General features: G+C 46.3%; 1 protein-coding gene across 5 annotated transcripts in view; it reads right to left on the bottom strand.

Annotated features, from left to right (window-relative positions):
* LOC138755013 (arf-GAP domain and FG repeat-containing protein 1-like) overlaps positions 1–3377 on the bottom strand; it is a 146361-nt gene extending 142984 nt beyond the window's left edge. For 2 of the 5 annotated variants that reach the window (XM_069920149.1, XM_069920151.1), the window contains exon 1: positions 3124–3372. In XM_069920149.1, the coding sequence (XP_069776250.1) occupies positions 3124–3290 (167 nt within the window). In that variant the 5' untranslated portion in view covers positions 3291–3372. Of the gene's footprint in view, positions 1–3123 lie in introns of all 5 variants that reach the window. The other 3 variants (XM_069920152.1, XM_069920150.1, XM_069920148.1) reach the window with 3 other exon arrangements.
* Between the last annotated feature and the right edge of the window lie 17275 nt (positions 3378–20652).

Genomic DNA, 20652 nt, shown 5'->3' with positions numbered 1-20652 from the left:
TTTTCTCACTGCTGCCATCAGGAAGCAGGTACAGGAGCCTCCAAACATAAAAGTCGCAAACACAATTTCTTCCCCTTCACCAAGTCAGAAAATCCAAGACTGCTCAGGTAATGGATCGGTCCAGATTTTCCGGATTCTTGGACAGTACTTACAAATTCAAATTTTGAGCAGGAATAAAGGTAAATTTTGATAATTTGTTCATTAGCAAATACAGCATGCTTCATTTATCAAAACAACCAGTTTTAAAGCTTGTTACTGCTCTGCATCTGTGGCACTTTCGGTAAATTTAGCCTGCTAAATTTTAAAAGTTTTTGAGTGTTTTCGGAAAGTTTGGATTCTTGACTTCTATACCACAACTTTTTTTTTTACACTAGATTTTTTATTTTTAAATATTGTATTTACAAAATTGTAATTTACAGGGTTTATTTGTACCTTGTACTGCACAAAACAACAAATTTCATCACATGTTCACAACAGTGAACCTGATTCTGAGACGTTTACCCCCCAAGCTCCACTCCTATTCACAGGATTCCACATCTGCCCCCCAGATGTATCCATCCTGACTATCAGCATTCCCCACCCTCCCCTGGCATACACCCCAGCGGTACCCCTAACTGCTGTCCCAGATGTTGGCCCAAACCACCTCGCCCTGGTGCACACCACCCCCCCCCCACCTATGCCACTCCAGCCAATGCCCTCCGCTATCTGGATATTCCCCCCCACCCCCAACCTGCACTCACAGCACATCTGGGTCTCCCCACCCTCTCCTACACATCCCACTCCGTCCCTCTCCCAGATCCCAAATGCCCAAGATTTCATTCCATAGGTCCCCCATTCCTACCCAAGTCTTTCTCCCCTCCCAGGATTCTCCCGAGGTCCCCGCCTCTGCACACCATGATCTGCTCCGCCTGATTCCTGCTCCCCCACCAGGTCCTCCCACACCATCCACCTTGCCCTCACCCCATCACGTCCACCTCCCCAACCAACACAACCCCAGTCTTCCCACCCCTCCACCTTCCAGCCCCCACCCCTCCACCTTCCAGCCCCCACCCCTCCACCTTCCAGCCCCCACCCCTCCACCTTCCAGCCCCCACCCCTCCACCTTCCAGCCCCCACCCCTCCACCTTCCAGCCCCCACCCCTCCACCTTCCAGCCCCCACCCCTCCACCTTCCAGCCCCCACCCCTCCACCTTCCAGCCCCCACCCCTCCACCTTCCAGCCCCCACCCCTCCACCTTCCAGCCCCCACCCCTCCACCTTCCAGCCCCCACCCCTCCACCTTCCAGCCCCCACCCCTCCACCTTCCAGCCCCCACCCCTCCACCTTCCAGCCCCCACCCCTCCACCTTCCAGCCCCCACCCCTCCACCTTCCAGCCCCCACCCCTCCACCTTCCAGCCCCCGCCAGGTCCCCTACTGTCCCATATGGCTCCTACACCCCTGCTACTCACAGTATGCCTGATTCCCTCTCCTGGGGTCCCCACCCACTCCCCCCTCCCCAGACAGTACTCACATCACGCCAGGATCCCCTCACCTCAGGTTCCTCCTTCCCCAGGGTGATATTCCCCCCCGCGAGTTCCAGTACTCATAACAGGTTGCACACATGAGGCTGCCCACCCTCCCTCCCGGACCCCCACCTCCAGTACTCACAGCAGGCCGTACACACAAAGTTCCCCACCGTGATGTGCCCTCCCCGAACCACCATCCCCCTGGTTCCTACCTCCTTGTCCCACACCCCGGCCCATTCTCTTCTCCCCCCTCCATGTCCCCCCAGTCTCTTCTCCCCCCTCCATGACCCCCCAGTCTCTTCTCCCCCTCCATGTCCCCCCAGTCTCTTCTCCCCACTCCATGACCCCCCAGTCTCTTCTCCCCCTCCATGTCCCCCCAGTCTCTTCTCCCCACTCCATGTCCCCAAGTCTCTTCTCCCCCCATGTCCCCAGTCTCTTCTCCCCCCTCCATGTCCCCCCAGTCTCTTCTTCCCCCTCCATGTCCCCCATTTCTTCTTCCCCCTCCATGTCCCCGTCTCTTCTCCCCCCCCCGTGTCCCCTCAGTTTCTTCTCCACCCCCATGTCCCCTCCTCTCCACCTCGATCCCCCATTCCCCCCACCCCCACTGTCTCCCTCCGCTACCCCAGGTCCTTCCCCCCCTTGATCCCCTTCCCCCCCTTGATCCCCTTCCCCCCCTTGATCCCCTTCCCCCCCTTGATCCCCTTCCCCCCCTTGATCCCCTTCCCCCCCTTGATCCCCTTCCCCCCCTTGATCCCCTTCCCCCCCTTGATCCCCTTCCCCCCCTGGTCCCTCCCCCCCCCTCCCCGGTCCCCTTCACTACCCCTCCTGTATCTCCCCCTCTTGGTCCCCTCCCCCCCCCAGTGGGCTCGGAACTCACAGTAGGCCGTAGACTCGAAGCTGCCCACACCCCCATCCCCTCCCCAGCCTCCCATACCCTCCCCTCCCCATCCCCCCTTGTCCCCCCTCCCGGGGCATGGTACTCACAGCAGGCAGAACACACGAAGCTCCCCACCCCTCCCCCATCCCCTCCCACCCTGGTTCCGGTACACACAGCAGGCCAGAGCACGCCATACACAAGAAGCCCCCCACCATGTCACCTTCCCCCTCCCCCAGCCTGCTACTCACAGCAGGCCGAAGCAGGCCGTACACACGAAGCCGCCCATCGTGTCCCCCTCCCCCCCGTGTCCCCCTCCCCCCCGTGTCCCCCTCCCCCCGTCTCCCCCCTCCCCCGTCTCCCCCGTCTCCCCGTCTCCCCCGTCTCCCCCTCCCCCCGTCTCCCCCCCGTCCGTCTCCCCCCCGTCCCCCTCCCCCCGTCTCCCCCCGTCTCCCCCCCGTCCCCCTCCCCCCGTGTCCCCCTCCCCGTGTCCCCTTCCCCCTCCCCCTCCCCGTGTCCCCCTCCCCCCTCCCCCTCCCCGTGTCCCCCTCCCCCCTCCCCCTCCCCGTGTCCCCCTCCCCCCTCCCCCTCCCCGTGTCCCCCTCCCCCCTCCCCCTCCCCGTGTCCCCCTCCCCCCTCCCCCTCCCCGTGTCCCCCTCCCCCCTCCCCCTCCCCGTGTCCCCCTCCCCCTGCCTTCCCTCCCCTCCTATCCTATCCCTCCCCTCCCCTCGGCCCGGTACTCACAGCAGGCCGGAGCAGGCCGTACACACGAAGCTCCCCACCGTGATATCCACGTACGTGGGCCCGCGCTGCTCGCACTCGCTGCACTGCCGGTTGTGCGGCCGCGCGCCCAGCTCGCGCACCAGCCGCAGATGTTTCTCCTCCTGCTTGCGGCGGGCTGTGGCCGACATTGCCGAGCCGCTCGCCTCCGGAGGCCCCCCCCCTCCCCGCCAACGCCGACTATCCTCCCCGTCCCCGCCGTCCCTTCAGCCGCCTCTCCCCGCCGCCGCCATTGCCCGCCAATCAGCGCCTAGGGCTGGGGCTACGGCGGCCGCGACGCCGCCCGCAGGAGCGCGACCGCCAGCTCGAAACCCGTACCACGTGGATCCCTCCCCCTCCAACCTGAATACAGGTCGAAATATTCATTTCTAGCTCATTTCAAACCACTAAATCCTCAATTCAAGAAAATATCCACCCCCCTGGAAACTTTGCAGTTATGGTCACCTCATTAAAAGAAGGATTGGAGTTTTATAGTCAGGATACATCACATTCTTTGGCTTGGCTTCGTGGACGAAGATTTATGGAGGGGTAATATCCACGTCAGCTCGTTTGTGGCTGACAAGTCCAATGCGGGACAGGCAGACACGGTTGCAGGGGAAAATTGGTTGGTTGGGGTTGGGTTTTGGGTTTTTCCTCCTTTGTCTTTTGTCAGTGAGGTGGGCTCTGCGGTCTTCAAAGGAGGTTGCTGCCCACCGAACTGTGAGGCGCCAAGATGGATGGTTTGAGGCGATATCAGCCCACTGGCAGTGGTCAATGTGGCAGGCACCAAGAGATTTCTTTAGGCAGTCCTTGTACCTCTTCTTTGGTGCACTTCTGTTTCGGTGGCCAGTGGAGAGCTCGCCATATAACACGATCTTGGGAAGGTGATGGTCCTCCATTCTGGAGACGTGACCTACCCAGCGCAGTTGGATCTTCAGCAGCGTGGATTCGATGCTGTCGGCCTCTGCCATCTCGAGTACTTCGATGTTAGGGATGAAGTCGCTCCAATGAATGTTGAGGATGGAGCGGAGACAACGCTGGTGGAAGCGTTCTAGGAGCCGTAGGTGATGCCAGTAGAGGACCCATGATTCAGAGCTGTGAGAGATGAGAAAAACGGATATTGCAATATGAACATGAAGAAAATAAAATTGATACATAAGTAAATGAATGAAGCCAATACAACCAACATGAGACATGGATATTAGAAGGCAGGAAGCTGACACTGTCTGAGTAAGATAGGAATCTCCTAGCCCTTCAGAAAGAAGCAGCAAGTTCACTGAATGAAGGAGATAAGGACAGACAATTGATAATAGAAGTAGAGTTAGTCTGAACGAGATAAGGGTCACCAAGCCCCAGATAGAATTAGCAAGGCTTGCATAAATAATTAAAAACCTTAGACAGTATTAGCAAGTTCTACATATATAATTAGTAAGCCATACACAGATTTTTCAGGTTATGCATATTTAACTAGTAAACCCTAGACAAGATTAGCAAACCTTGCATATGAAGGGACTGTAGCCCTGAGAGTTGGAAAGGTGTGAATGGGGATAATGGCATGAGAAGACACTGACATGATACCCCCTGGTCCTCCAAGTATACTGAAACTGCACGTAGGCAGGAAGGATTGCCTATGCCAAACCCATCCAGGAGGCAGAAGAATGTAAGGGGGAGGGTATTCTGATACTGAAATTTACTGTATAAAAGTTGGGTGAGCCCCAGTGTATGTGTGTATTCCCAGGGTAAGGGGAAGCACCCAACTTTGCATTGTTGTTGTAATAAATGTTCTTTGTTCTCAATTTTTGTCTCGAGCAATTTCTTTAAAGGTACTTCTGTTTCTAACAGAGCCGAACAGGAGTCTGGGTATGACAACGGCTCTGTATACGCTAATCTTTGTGAGGTTTTTCAGTTGGTTGTTTTTCCAGACTCTTTTGTGTAGTCTTCCAAAGGCGCTATTTGCCTTGGCGAGTCTGTTGTCTATCTTGTTGTCGATCCTTGCATCCGATGAAATGGTGCAGCCGAGATAGGTAAACTGGTTGACCGTTTTGAGTTTTGTGTGCCCGATGGAGATGTGGGGGGGGCGGGGGGCTGGCTGATGGAGGACCTCAGTTTTCTTCAGGCTGACTTCCAGGTCAAACATTTTGGCAGTTTCCGCAAAACAGGATGTCAAGCACTGAAGAGCTGGCTCTGAATCACATAGATCCCCGAGATCCTATCAGAATTATCACTTATGACCGGTGGAAAAAAAATTGTACTCAATTGTGTGGTGATATGTTTCCTCCATTGTATATAGTTGTTGTTGGAGCTGGTCCGCCCACTGATGACTCCTCCCCCGTGGTCTTGGCCCATAGAGGTCAAGCCCCCCTCTCCCTTCCCACCATTCCTATTCCTGGATCCGGGCCAGCAAGATTCTTATATTTATTCAAGCCTATCGTTGCCTCAGCCTAGTCTGATAGTTCACTGCCACATGACGAGCCTCAGAGATCAGTGTTGGGTCCTTTATTGTTCGTCATTGATATTAATTAAGAAGGGAATCTTTGGCTTGGCTTCGCGGACGAAGATTTATGGAGGGGTATGTCCACGTCTGCTGCAGGCTCGTTGGTGACTGACAAGTCCGATGTGGGACAGGCTGGCACGGTTGCAGCGGGTTGCAAGGGAAAATTGGTTGGTTGGAGTTGGGTGTTGGGTTTTTCCTCCTTTGTCTTTTGTCAGTGAGGTGGGCTCTGCGGTCTTCTTCAAAGGAGGATGCTGCCCGCCGAACTGTGAGGCGCCAAGGTGCACGGTTGGAGGCGATATCAGCCCACTGGCGATGGTCAATGTGGCAGGCACCAAGAGATTTCTTTAAGCAGTCTTTGTACCTCTTCTTTGATGCACCTCTGTCTCGGTGGCCAGTGGAGAGCTCACCATATAACACGATCTTGGGAAGGCGATGGTCCTCCATCAGCAGCATGGATTCGATGCTTGCGGACTTCGATGTTGGTGATGAAGTCATTCCAATGAATGTTGAGGATGGAGTGGAGACAGTGCTGATGGAAGCGTTCTAGGAGCCGTAGGTGCCAAACACTGGCACCTCCTGGAATGGAATAGATAGAGTAGATATGAATAGGCTCTTTCCCCTGAGGGTAGGGAGGGTCATAAGTTAAGGGTTAGGGGGCAAAACTTTAGGAGTAATATCAGAGGATGCTTCTTCACTCAGAGAGTGGTGGCTGAGTGGAATGATCTTCCGGAAGAGGTAGTTGCGGCAGGATCAATTCTGTCATTTAAGAGGTTAGATAAGTATGAGGGGGTTGGAGAGTTATGGGCAAGGGAGTGGGTAGGTGGAACTAGTGGAGTTTGATGTAAATCGGTGTGGACTAGAAGGGCCAATATAGCCTGTTTCTGTAAAATGTTATATGGTTATATGTAAAAAAATAAAGAAATGTAAACAAACTGTATGTGCAATGCAGAGAGAGAGATAGTAAAACCCAATAAAGTACACAACTAAAAGTTCTTAAATGAGTCCCTGATTGAATTTGTCGTTGAGGCGTCTGATGGTGGAGGGGGAGCAGCTGTTCCTGAACCTGGCGGTGCAAGTCTTGTTGGCCTCTTGACCTCTTGTAACAGCGAGATCAGAGTATGTGCTGGGTGGTGTGGGATCCCTGATGATCGCTGCCGCTCTCCAACGGCAGCGTTCTCCGTGGATGTTCTCAATGGTGGGGAGGGGTTCTGCCCGTGATGTCCTGGGCTGTGTCCGCGACCATTTGCAGGGCTCACGGATATCTGTGTCCCCGTACCAGACCATGATGAAGATGGAGGATGTAGTCATTAGGGAGAGGGTGCAGAGGAGGTTGACCAGGATGCTGCCTGGATTAGGAAATAAGTCTCATGAGGCCAGGTTAGCAGAGCTGGGACTTTTCTCTTTGGAACAGAGAAGAATGAGAGGTTACTAAATAAAGGACTACAAGATTATGAGAAGCATTGATAAAATAGACACCCAGAACCTTTTTCCCAGGGCAGGAGTAGCAAACATTATTGGAAGGATTTCAGAATTCTTGTCAGCGTACATACATGACATTACATAAAACCCTGAGTATTTTTCCCATGGGCAAGGCAGAATTACCTCTGTACCTCTGAAAAATCTGTACAGAACAATGTGGTGGTACACCACCACCCTACTGCAGGGGCAACCTCTGTACCTGCATAAGTGTAAGGGGACAGGACAACACCTGACCGGCTGCCAATCAGTCGGCCTGAATGGATCAAGTCCCACCCAGTAAGGTGTCAATCACCCTCTGGGACATAAGCCTATGCCAGCCTCCTGAGGCCTCACACTGAGTTGCTGCAGCCACAGCCAGCCTGGCTCTGTTGAGGTTTTTGTGGATTAAAGCTTGTTATTCAGTCTTTACTTTGTGTATGTCTGATTCTGTCTAACAGCGCACCACAAACATACACATGAAAATAAATAAATAAATGTAAACAAACTGACTGTGCAATACAGAGAGAAAAAATAATCAATAAAGTGCAAAGGTAAGAGTCCCTGATTGAGTTTGTTGTGGAGGTGTCTGATGGTGGAGGGGGAGCAGCTGTTCCTGAACCAGGTGGTGTGAATCTTGTGGCCCCGAGACCTCCTTCCTGATGGCAGCAACGAGAACAGAGCATGTCCTCGGTGATGTGAATCTCTTGATGATCATTGATGCTCTCTGATGGCAGCGTTCCCCGTAGATGTTCTCGATGGTGGGGAGGGTTTTGCCTGTGATGTCCTGGGCTGGGTCTATGACCTTCAGCAGGGTTTTATGCTCAGGGAGCGGTGGAGCCCCCGCACCAGACTGTGATGCAGATAAAGGATGTGGAAGCTACAGAGAGGGGGCAGAGGAAATTTACCAGGATGTTGCCTGGATTGGAAAACAAGTCTCATGAGGCAAGGTCAGGTATGGGGACACCAATACCCCTGAGCAGAAACCATGCAAAAGGTAGTGGACACAGTCGAGAAGTGGAGTGGGGGGTTCAAGAACCTGGGTGTCAACTTCTCCAAGGATCTGACCTGGGGCCTCCATGTTGATGCAATCATGGAGAAGGCTCGCCAGCGGTGAAACTTTGTGAGGCATTTGAGGAGATCTGGCATCTCATTGAAGTCTCTCAAAAACCTCTACAGGTGTACCGTGGAGAGCCTTCTGTTACTGGGTGATTAATATATGCAGTTTACTTTTATTATTAAAATTTGATAAATTAGCGAGTCCCCCCTCTTGGGCGGAAATGGTACTGAACTTTTCTCAGTGTGATGGAATATATATTTGGGAGATAATTGGTAAAATTAGAGTAGGTTACATACATACATACACACATTTTAAAACAGATCTTATTTGAAATACTGAAGAATTCATATTCAGTGATATTACAGAAACTATGGCGAATGCTATGCACATTTCACAAGTAGATGGTCATTGAAATGATGTCATCAAATGAATCAACTGGAGACAATCATCTGTGTTGAACATTTTTACAAAGCTTCTGACCTTTCTGCAAATTCCACAGAAAGGTCACTCCTGAGAAGTTTGTTTACCTAAGACAACAGATGAGAGCTAAAGACTAACTTTTATTGTTTGCTGGAGAAGGTGGGGGAGGGGAGTGGTTTGTGGCAAGTGAGAGAGTCACATGGGCTTTCTGGCAGTTGGAAGATAAAGAGCGGGAGACTGAACAGTCACAGCCAAAGGCAGGAAAAGCTGGTTGGAACTGAAACATAAAACTCCAGAGTGACGGATGGTTGGCAGTGCTATCTGTCTGATATTTCTCATGGAATAAGCAGAACAGAAAAGAACTCTGTAGTAGCCTGAAAGAAAGAGGTTACCATCTGGAGACCCCTAATGGGGCAAGTTTCATTAGCAAGACATTGAGGTGACTAATGGTGGTTCCTCATTTGTGGATATCCTGGAACAACATATCTCTCTCTGCAAACCCTATGAGAAACTTCCTGAGCGGTAAACATTTCCCTTTCGAGCACCAAAGCCTGGTGAACTTTATACATGTTAAATTCTGTGCACAGTTTCAGAATTGCCTGCAACCAGTGAACTTGGAAGAATGGGAAGTGAGATTGGACTGTCAACTAAAGAACTTCTCTTAAATTTACACACACATCACTTACACGTGCACTTAGAATTAGAAGGGGGTTAAGTTGAGTTAGTTAAGTTAATAGAGATATGTTAAAGTTTGATTCTGTTTTCATGTTTAAAGATAATTAAAAACAACTTTTGTTTAAGTAACTACTTGTCGTGGTGAATATGTATTGCTGCTGGGTTTTGGGGTCCTCTGGGCTTGTAACATAAGAAATCATCTATGTTGGTAATTTTAGTTTCCACTTTACTCTTTTCATTTCCTAAATTGACATATCATCTGATGATGAGAATTAGATTGAGAATATGGGCACAATTTAGAAATGTTTTTGTTATAATCATTTTATTTTCTGGCTGATTCTATTACTTATATCATCTTTTTCCATCCTCAGTATTAGATGAGGTCTTTAAGGAATGCTACAGATTTGGTATTAAAAAATTTTAAGATTTATTTATTTGAAATAACTGCGCTTCTTTTGAACAATTGTTAATTAAATTTAAGCTTTCCAATAGATATTTCTTTCAATATTTGCATGATAGGAATTTTGTTCAGTCTAAACTGAACGCGTTTCCTCGAATCGCAGACTCAAATATTTCTTGATCTACAATTTGTTCGCATGGGATTGATGATCACGTATTTATATCGATTTATTAGATTTAAAATTAGCCCAATGGCTAAGATTAAAAACAATTGGGACCCTGATCTTAATATACTTTTTCAGATGAGGATTGGCTTTCCCCTTTGACTTTGATCAATGATTCTACATTTTGCGCAGGGCACTCACTGTTCATCACAATTTAAAGTGGTACACAGAATACACATGTTTAAACTCAAATGAGCCCATTTCAATGCAGAAGTTTATCCATTTTGTGAAAAGTGTAACATTTTTGACACCTTGCTGATTCATGTGTTTTGGGAGTGTCCTAAATTAGGGGGATATTGGTAGAATATTTTTCATTCTCTGTCAACAATTTTTAAGATCCATGCCCTTTAACTGTTTGGTTTTTCATGCGAACTGGATGAATTTTTATCGGCACCTCGAGCTGAAGTTTTAGCTTTTAGCACGTTGATGACCAGTTTTAATAAAATGGAAAGATTAACCTTCCCTGACTCATGCACAGTGGCTACACGATGCTTAGAGGAAATGAGGCATTGTTGCGTCTGCTACGGCAGCGCTACAGAATCAAGAGACGTCCACACGGTGCGAGGGTGAACCAGTAACTGACTTTGTTGTCTAAATTCCTCGTGCTGCACGCGAGGCAAATACCCGCTTCTAGTCACGTGGGCGCCGGCTCCCGGAAGTAGCGTCAGTGTGTCACGGTGTCACTCCCTGACTGGCGGTGCGCCAGCCGGAAGCGGTGATGTCCCCCTGGGCAACGCATGTCATTAACCGCGGGCTTCTCCTCGGCAATGAAGGGGAGCCGTGCCTTTTTGAGTTGGACGACTGGGGTGGTGATTCAGCCTGTCTAACTGCGGGGTCGGTCAGCCCGCTACAGTATAACATTAAAGATAAAAGGTGTCCGTTTGAAACAGTTTATAGAATGCTATCGTAACTGGCAGTTTTAGATGATTTGGGGACTCTAGGATTGATCCGTCCATCCTCTAGAGGACACAGCATGAAACATCTTACTATTTTTCTTGTAACCTTGATTGGGGGAGTAATTAATATTAGTTTTAGGGTATTTTTCTTTTAGATTAATGGATTTATGGGGGTAATTATTATTATTCTAGATAATATGCTGGCCTTTATAAATCATAGCATAGAATATAGGAGCTGGGGGTGATGATGAGACTGTTTAAGGCAGTATGGTGTGCAGTTCCGGTCTTCAATTTATAGGAAGGATATGAATAAAGTTTAGAGGGTGCAAAGAAGGTTTACGAAAATGTTGCCTGGATTGCAGTATCATGAATACGGAGAAAGATTGAGTAGACTGGGACTTTATTCATTGGGTCGTAGAAGATTGAGGGGGGATTTGATAGAGGATTTAAAATTGTAAAAGGAATAGATAGAGTAAATGCGAATAGGCTTATCCAGAATAATAATAATTACGCCCCATAAATCCATTAATCTAAAAGAAAAATACCCTAAAACTAATATTAATTACTCCCCCAATCAAGGTTACAAGAAAAATAGAAAGATGTTCCATGCTGTCTCCTCTAGCGGATGGACGGATCAGTCCTAGAGTCCCTAAAACTGCCAGTTACGATAGCATTCTATAATAGGGGAGGGGAAATGGGAACAAGGGGTCATAAGTTAAGGGTTAGGGGACAAAACCTTAGGAGTAATATCGGAGGATGCTTCTTCACTCAGAGAGTGGTGGTTGAGTGGAATGACCTTCCGGAAGAGGTAGTTGTGGCAGGGTCAATTCTGTCATTTAAGAGGAAGTTAGATGAGTAGATGGATGTGAGGGGGTTGGAGAGTTATGGGCAACGGAGTGCATAGGTGGAACTAGTGGAGTTTCACATAGATGTGCGGACTAGAAGGGCCGATTTGGCCTGTTTCCAGACTGTAAATTGTTATATGGTTATTTGGTTATAATAGCCATTTTTATCAGATTTTATTTTATAATGTGATTTGTTATAACACTATTTAATTGATTTATACATATAATCATTTTAACAAACAATCACATTTAATAATAAGGGATGTTTAACTCCATGGATAGTAAAAGTTCGGGGTGAGATGTGCCAAACGCAAGCAAATGGGGCTAGGTCAGGTTGGCAACTTGCTCGAGAGGGGCCAAACAGCCTCCCTCTATGCCATGAATCCATGAAATGTTTTGGGGTCATGGAATTTTTCATGCACCCAGACGCAGCTCTGCAGCCCCGACATTCACTGACGATGCTAGTATTCGAGGATGCTGACGTCTCCGAGGATCCGTCCTGGAGCCTCCACGTCAATCCCATCATGCAGAAGCCTCGTCAGAGGCTACACTTCGTGAAGAGTTTGAAGAGTTTCGGGACGTCACTGAAAACTCTCGGAAAGTTCTCCAGGTGCACCGTGGAGAGCATTCCAGCGGGTTGCATCACTGCCTGGTACAGAGACGCCAACTCCCAGGACAAAAACTCCAGTGAGGAAGTAAAGACACAGTAAATGCTGGAGGAACTCAGCCAGTCTCACAGGAGGAACAGATATACAGTAAAATCCCTATTATTCGGCACCCAATGGGATCAGGGATGCTACATATAGAAATTTTCCGGTTAACTGAGACACACTGCCTAACTAATACATTAAGACAAAAAACAGTGTAGAATGTTAAGTCATCTGAAAATAATCAGTATTGTACTATTATGTAAAATTCACTTTAATTAGGTAATTCCCATTACTTACAGACTTTAAGTTCGACCCCCAGTCACTGGTGTTGTAACAGCATTGTGCTAGCCGCCACACTAACCGTGTCACCATAGTATTTAACCCCCCCCCCCTTCCATTTACAGATAAAGCCTTCTTGCGAAGGCTGAGGGAAAGTCCATCTCCCACCCTCCACCCTCATTATGTCCTACAGAGGATGTATCAAGAGCATCCTGCGCAACTGCATCACCACCCGGTTTGGAAGCTGCATCCCCTCGGACTGCAAGGCCTTGCAGAGGAGAGTGAAGTCAGCTGAAAATATTATTGGGGGCTCTCTTCCCACCGTGAAGGACGACTCCAACACTCGATGCAGGCAAAAGGCAATAAACATTGTGAAGGTCTCCAAACCCCCCACCCCCCCACCTCATGTAAACAGTTCTCCCTTCTGCCACCTGGTAGGAGGTACAGCAGCACTTGGGCCCTCATGTCCAGATTGGGCAACAGCCTTCTCCCCGCAAGCCATCAGGCTCCTGAATTCCCAGAACATTTGTGGATAGGGCACCGTGGACTATTACTGTATACGCCTTAATATTTCAATGTGTTTAACTTCTATTCTAACATATTTATGTAAATCTGCTCCGTGGTCCTGGAGAAGCATTATCTTGTCTTTACCACCCGAGTAAGGTATGAACGATAAATAAAGGTGACTTGTAGTGTTGTCTGTGTGTGTGTTCTGTCTGGTTGTGTGTCTGCGTGTTTTACACTGAGGACCGGAGAACGCTGTTTCGTCAGGTTGTACTTGTACAATCAGATGACAATAAACTTGACTCTGTGAGGAGGTTGAGGAGATTGGGTAGGTCACCAAGGACTTGCAAATTTATATAGGTTGCACCGCGGAGAGCATCTGACAGATTGCATCACTGTTTGGTCCAGAGGTGCCAATGTACAGGAAAGGAAATGACGACAGGGAGCCGTGAACTTGGCCAGAGCCGTCACGGGCACCAGTCTCCACTCCGTCGAGGACATTGACATGAGGCGGTGTCTCTGGAAAGGAGCATCTATCCTCAAAGGACTCCCCACCGCCCAGGACATGCCCTCCTCACTCTGCTACCATCGGGAAGGAGGTCCAGGAGCCTGAAGACAAGCACCTAGCGGCAGAAAGTCAGCTTGTTCCCCTCCGCCATCAGATTCCTGAATAATAAACCAGACTCAACCACAATTTTTCTCTTTTTTGTACTAATTTTTTTTTAAATCTTGTATTTACAGAACTGTAATTTATAGCAATTTTGCTCCTGGAATGCACAATATTGCTCCACAAAACAACAAATTTCATGACCCACGTTCAAGAGAACAAATGTGTTTCTAACTCGTCTGATTCTCAAACCTAAATCAAGGTCTATGTACTGATAAACTGTCACCAGCAGGTGGCGATGCAGTCCATGGAACATTTTTAAAACAGTAGCTATACTAGAGTGCATCGGATGCCCCCCAAAGTTCCAGTTCCTCAACATGGTTATCCAACTGCACGAAAACCAACAAGGTCGGGTCAGATACAGCAATGAGCTCTCTGAACCCTTCTCCATTAACAATGGCGTGAAGCAAGGCTGTGTTCTCACACCAACCCTCTTTTCAATCTTCTTCAGCATGATGCTGAACCAAGCCATGAAAGACCTCAACAATGAAGACGCTGTTTACATCCGGTACCGCACGGATGGCAGTCTCTTTAATCTGAGGCGCCTGCAAGCTCACACCAAGACACAAGAGAAACTTGTCCGTGAACTACTCTTTGCAGATGATGCCACTTTAGTTGCCCATTCAGAGCCAGCTCTTCAGCGCATGACGTCCTGTTTTGCGGAAACTGCCAAAATGTTTGGCCTGGAAGTCAGCCTGAAGAAAACGGAGGTCCTCCATCAGCCAGCTCCCCACCATGACTACCAGCCCCCCCACATCTCCATCGGGCACACAAAACTCAAAATGGTCAACCAGTTTACCTATCTCGGCTGCACCATTTCATCAGATGCAAGGATCGACAACGATATAGACAACAGACTCGCCAAGGCAAATAGCACCTTTGGAAGACTACACAAAAGAGTCTGGAAAAACAACCAACTGAAAAACCTCACAAAGATAAGCGTATACAGAGCCGTTGTCATACCCACACTCCTGTTCGGCTCCGAATCATGGGTCCTCTACCGGCATCACCTACGGCTCCTAGAATGCTTTCACCAGCGTTGTCTCCGCTCCATCCTCAACATTCATTGGAGCGACTTCATCCCTAACATCGAAGTACTCGAGATGGTGGAGGCCGACAGCATCAAGTCCACGCTGCTGAAGATCCAGCTGCACTTGGTGGGTCACGTCTCCAGAATGGAGGACCATCGCCTTCCCAAGATCGTGTTATATGGCGAGCTCTCCACTGGCCACCGTGACAGAGGTGCACCAAAGAAAAGGTACAAGGACTGCCTAAATAAATCTCCTGGTGCCTGCCACATTGACCACTGCCAGTGGGCTGATATTGCCTCAAACCATGCATCTTGGCGCCTCACAGTTCGGCGGGCAGCAACCTCCTTTGAAGAAGACCGCAGAGCCCACCTCACTGACAAAAGACAAAGGAGGAAAAACCCAACACCCAACCCCAACCAACCAATTTTCCCCTGCAACCGCTGCAACCGTGTCTGCCTATCCCGCATCGGACTTGTCAGTCACAATCGAGCCTGCAGCTGACATGGACTTTTACCCCCTCCATAAATCTTCGTCCGCGAAGCCAAGCCAAAGAGCGTTACGTCTTAGACCAATAGCAATAAAAATTCACTAAGACATTGTTATCTTCAAAACAATGATTTTTATTAATGACTATTAATAATTTAAAATCTCACTTAACTCTAAACTTAACCCCAACTATGCGCAAATGTGTGTGTGTTTGTGTGTGTGTGTGTATGTGTGTGTGTGTGTGTGTGTGTGTGTGTGTGTGTGTGTGTGTGTGTGTGTGTGTGTGTGTGTGTGTGTGTGTGTGTGTGTGTACATTACCCAAACCATTACAGCTTAGGCACAATTCTGAAATATTGATTCACTGTTCACTCTTATAAATTGTGTTGAAACTTAGAACTTTTAAAAACTAATGTTCGGAAGTGATCATGAAGTAATTGAGACAGAATCATCTGACTTCTCAAAACTCACTAATTCTTGTTGAGATACTTTCTGAAATGTGTTCCTTCATACGAATGATTTGTCGCAACTCCCCTCTTTCTTGTGTTAGGGTTACGAGACTTGTGACCTCAGCGATGTTTTCAAAGGCCCTGGTAAATTAACTATCAAAATGGTCACAATCCAAATGCAAGAATGATCTTGCTTTCTTTACCCAGTCACAAGTGACCATTACAATGACCACAGCATCCCCTTGACAAGGAGAAGCAGCAGAAGTGGCCATCTTTCCCAAAATCACTTTGATTCTGTCTCCAGATGATTTTTTGATTAACTAAAAATGCTGATATCTTTTTTTTTTTTTAATTTTTTATTTTTCACACCATAAATCACAATAGCCATGATATACACTTTTTCTTTTCCACACATTTACAGTGACTTTTTCTCCCCCCCCCCCCTCCTCTCAAGCCACCCCCCCACCCCCCCCCCCCTCTCATCCATTTTAGGTATACAATCTAGGTTGCATTAATTCAGTCAGACAATGTTGTCATTCAACAAAAATACACCAGAAATTCTACTGAGTCCATTCTTTTCTTTTCTTCTCCTTCCATCAACTTAGGTAATGATTGTCCCCGGTTGGTTTTCGCTATTGTATTTAATGTAAGGCTCCCATACTTGTTCGAATATTTCAATATTATTTCTTAAACTATATGTTATTTTTTCTAATGGAATACATTTATTCATTTCTATATACCATTGTTGTATTTTCAAATTATCTTCCAATTTCCAGGTTGACATAATACATTTTTTTGCTACGGCTAGGGCTATCTTGACAAATCTTTTTTGTGCATCTTCCAAGTCAATTCCAAATTCTTTATTTTTTATGTTACTTAGGAGAAAGATCTCTGGATTCTTTGGTATATTGTTTTCTGTTATTTTATTTAATATCTGATTGAGATCATCCCAAAATTTTTCTACTCTCTCACATGTCCAGATTGCATGAATTGTTGTTCCCCTTTCTTTTTTACATCGAAAACATCTATCAGATACTGTTGGGTCCCATTTATTTAACTTTTGCGGTGTAATGTATAGTCTGTGTAACCAATTATATTGTATCATACGCAGCCTCGTATTTATTGTATTTCTCATCGTTCCAGAACATAATTTCTCCCATGTTTCCTTTTTTATCTTTATATTTAAATCTTGTTCCCATTTTTGTTTAGTTTTACCATTTGTTTCCTCATTCTCCTTTTCTTGCAGTTTGATATACATATTTGTTATAAATCTTTTGATTAACATTGTATCTGTAATCACATATTCAAGGTTACTTCCCTCTGGTAAACTCAAATTGCTTCCTAATTTATCTTTCAAGTAGGATCTCAGTTGGTAATATGCCAGCGCTGTATCTCCAGTTATATTGTACTTATCTCTCATTTGTTCAAAGGATAAGAATCTACTTCCTGAAAAACAATTTTCTATTCTTTTAATCCCTTTTTTTTCCCATTTTCTAAAGGAAAGGTTGTCTATTGTAAAAGGGAGTAGCTTATTTTGCGTCAATATTAGTTTTGGTATTTGATAATTTATTTTATTTCTTTCTACATGAATCTTCTTCCATATATTGAGGAGATGGTGTAATACTGGAGAAGTTCTATGTTGTACCAATTTTTTGTCCCATTTATATAATATGTGTTCAGGTATCTTTTCCCCTATTTTATCTAATTCTAGTCTCGTCCAGTCTGGTTTTTCCCTTGTTTGATAAAAATCTGATAGGTACCTTAATTGTGCGGCTCTATAATAATTTTTGAAGTTTGGCAATTGTAAGCCTCCTTGTTTATACCATTCTGTTAATTTATCTAGTGCTATCCTCGGTTTCCCCCCTCTCCATAAAAATCTCCTTATTATTTTCTTTAACTCTTTGAAGAATTTTTCTGTCAGTTGTATTGGCAATGCCTGAAATAAGTATAGTATCCTTGGAAAAATGTTCATTTTAATACAGTTTATCCTTCCTATCAGTGTTAGTGGTAGCTCTTTCCAATGCTCTAAATCGTCCTGTAATTTTTTTCATTAGTGGATTGTAATTGAGTTTATATAATTGGCCTAGATTTTTGTTTATTTGCATACCTAGGTATCTTATTGCCTGCATTTGCCATCTGAATGGGGATTCCTCCTTAAATTTTGAGAAATCCGCGTTATTCATAGGCATTGCTTCACTTTTATTTACGTTTATCTTGTATCCCGACACTTCTCCATATTCCTTCAATTTCTTATATAGTTCTTTTATTGATAGTTCTGGTTCTGTTAAGTACACTATCACATCATCCGCAAATAGACTGATTTTATATTCCCTGTCTTTTATTTTTATTCCTTTTATATTATTATCTATTCTTATCGATTCTGCTAGTGGTTCTATAGCTAGCGCAAACAATAATGGTGATAGTGGGTATCCCTGTTAAATGCTGATATCTAAAGTGTCATAAATCACATGACTGGTTTGAGCAATACTGGGTTTTAGTTTCAATTTCCCGAAAGCACAAGTCAACAAACAGGTGGCCTCTTGTTTAAACAGGTGCCTCTCTTAGCAAGCATTCATAGTTTCAGTATTTCAATTGAACAATAATAAGGCTGTTTACAGCTTCTACTTGATGGTGCCCCTGTCTCTGTTTCAAAATGGTGTTATCTGTAAATGTTTCCAGCCCCCAAAGTAACTTTCCTAAAAAAAACATAAAATAAAGATAAAAATAACAGAAACCTGTAACAGAAAACATGGTAACTGGCCCTTCCAGCCTACAAGCCCCATGACCCCCAAATCCACAAATTCACCTTCAAACACCTTATGTTTTTGGAACTTACTGGGCTGAGGACCAGCTTCCTCCTATGGGCAGTGAGAATGCTGAACAACCAAAAGAACTGCTCGCACTGACCCTCCGAGACTCTCATTCATTAAACAAAATGTATTTATTTATTTATTTATATAGATGAATACTTGTAATGCATATGTATTGTTTGTCTGTGTGTGTTGTGCCTGGTTGTGTGTCCACGTGTTTTGCACCGAGGACGAGAGAGCGCTGTTTTGTCAGGTTGTACTTGTATAATTGAATGACAATAAACTTGACTTGACTTGAAACCACAGGTGTCACTATCTTGGAGGTTATTTCCTGGACCCAACTGTAATGGAGGATTAAAACCATGTACCCAGATGCTTTTTGCTTATGTGGAACTGACAACACTGGGTCCACACGCAGGTCACCTTACTTTCAGAACTAGCAGATGTAGCCATGGGGACTTATCTGAAGATACACTTTGAAATGGAATTCCACTGTGAGGCCCAGGGAAAGCAGTTGTCAAATGCAACACTCTGAAATTGACGAATTGGTCACAACCTGTCTTGCTCGAGAAGTCTTAATAAGTCTTTGTATCTACGAGATAAACCAGGAAATTATAACATCCTGGTTCCATAATAATTAATCTTCTAAATTGTAGAATGTAATGTTCAGTTTTGATTTTGACTGACAAATATTAGAAGGAGTAGGCGCATGATTAATTGTTTTTGGGGTATATAAGCCTGTGGTCCAGCTGCTGAAGTTTAGACTCTCCGAGGGGTGGGAACACCCCTTGTCAAGAAGGAAGAACAGCCAGAGTCCGAGCAACGTCCCGGTCGGGGGAGGTGGAGAAGCTGCTACCAGCGCCCTGACAACCTACTACAAGTGTGCAGTCATTGCCTCGCTTCGGCAGTTGGGACCAGTCCAAGCGTTGATAAGTATAGTTGGGAAGGGCTTGCATATTGTAGTGTGAAATCAGCTTTTGAATTAGTAATAAACATTTGTATAAACTGAACTGCTCTCGGTGTGTGTGTCTATTTTCTTTCGGTAGCTCAAACACTGTGACCAATCTAAAATGAACAAAATGAGAGGTATAAGTTTACCCAAGACACCAACTCACTAATGTCATCGTGAAGAAAGCACTTCAATGCCTCTGCTTCATCTGGAGTCTGCGGCTATTTGCCATGACATTGGAAACCTTGCAAAACCTCTACAGGTGTGCGGTGGAAAGTGCGCTGAGCAGCTGCATCATGGTCTGGTATGGGGGACACCAATACTCCTGTGCATAAAGCCTTGTGAAAGATAGTGGACACAGCCCAGGACACTACTGTCCAGCCCTGGTGGTGTTTCGTCTGTTGCTGTGCAGGCTGGATCTTCCACATTTGTCTGTTCTGGCAGTGTCTCTTCTGTTTTTCGCAGGCTCTTTCGATTCCTTCTCAGTATTTGACCATCCTCTGTCCTGACAGGGTAGGATCTTGGATTTACTTCCTCCCAAACAGTGACCTTCTTGTCCCAAGTGTGGGAATCTCTGAGTCTCCCTGTGTCATGTTGCACCAGTGGTCCTAAGCTTCTCACTGACTTGTCATAGTTTGCTTTTTGTCTCCACTGCAGATGATTTTGTTTCCATTTGGAATCTTCGACATCTCTGTTTTTTTTGCGTCTGCAGAGTAAGGAAGTGTGGTGCGTAGTCTATGTCCCATCAGAAGCTCAGCAGTGACATGCCATGAAGCTCTGTAGCTCAACGGAGCTCAATGCAGATCTGAGCCACTGTCCCGTGCTTTCTTGAGTAACTGTTTAACTCTGTGAACTCCTTTCTCTGCTTCACTGTTCGACTGTGGATGCAGAGGACTTGAAGTCATGTGTCAAAAATCATACTCTTCTGCAAAGTTCTGGAATACTCTACAACTGTAGTCTGGTCCATTGTCACTGTAGACAATCTGAGGAATTCTATGTCTTGCAAAGATTGATTTCATATATTTGATCACACAAGCAGCTGACGTGTTAGGAAGCAGCACCATCTCCAGATAGTTCAATAACCAGCAAGTAATTATTTCCATCCATGTGGAACAGATCAGTCCCAACTTTCTGCCCTAGTTCTGGTCAGTTATTATCATGGGTTCCTTTGTCTGCTGAGTGATGTTTTGAACAGGTCTCACAGCTGGAAACCATCCTGTCAAT

Source organism: Narcine bancroftii, chromosome 2, assembly GCF_036971445.1.
Source record: "Narcine bancroftii isolate sNarBan1 chromosome 2, sNarBan1.hap1, whole genome shotgun sequence".
Lineage (NCBI taxonomy): Eukaryota > Metazoa > Chordata > Chondrichthyes > Torpediniformes > Narcinidae > Narcine > Narcine bancroftii.
The sequence above is the reverse complement of the archived record's forward strand: the minus strand, read 5'-3'. Positions and strand labels throughout refer to the sequence as shown.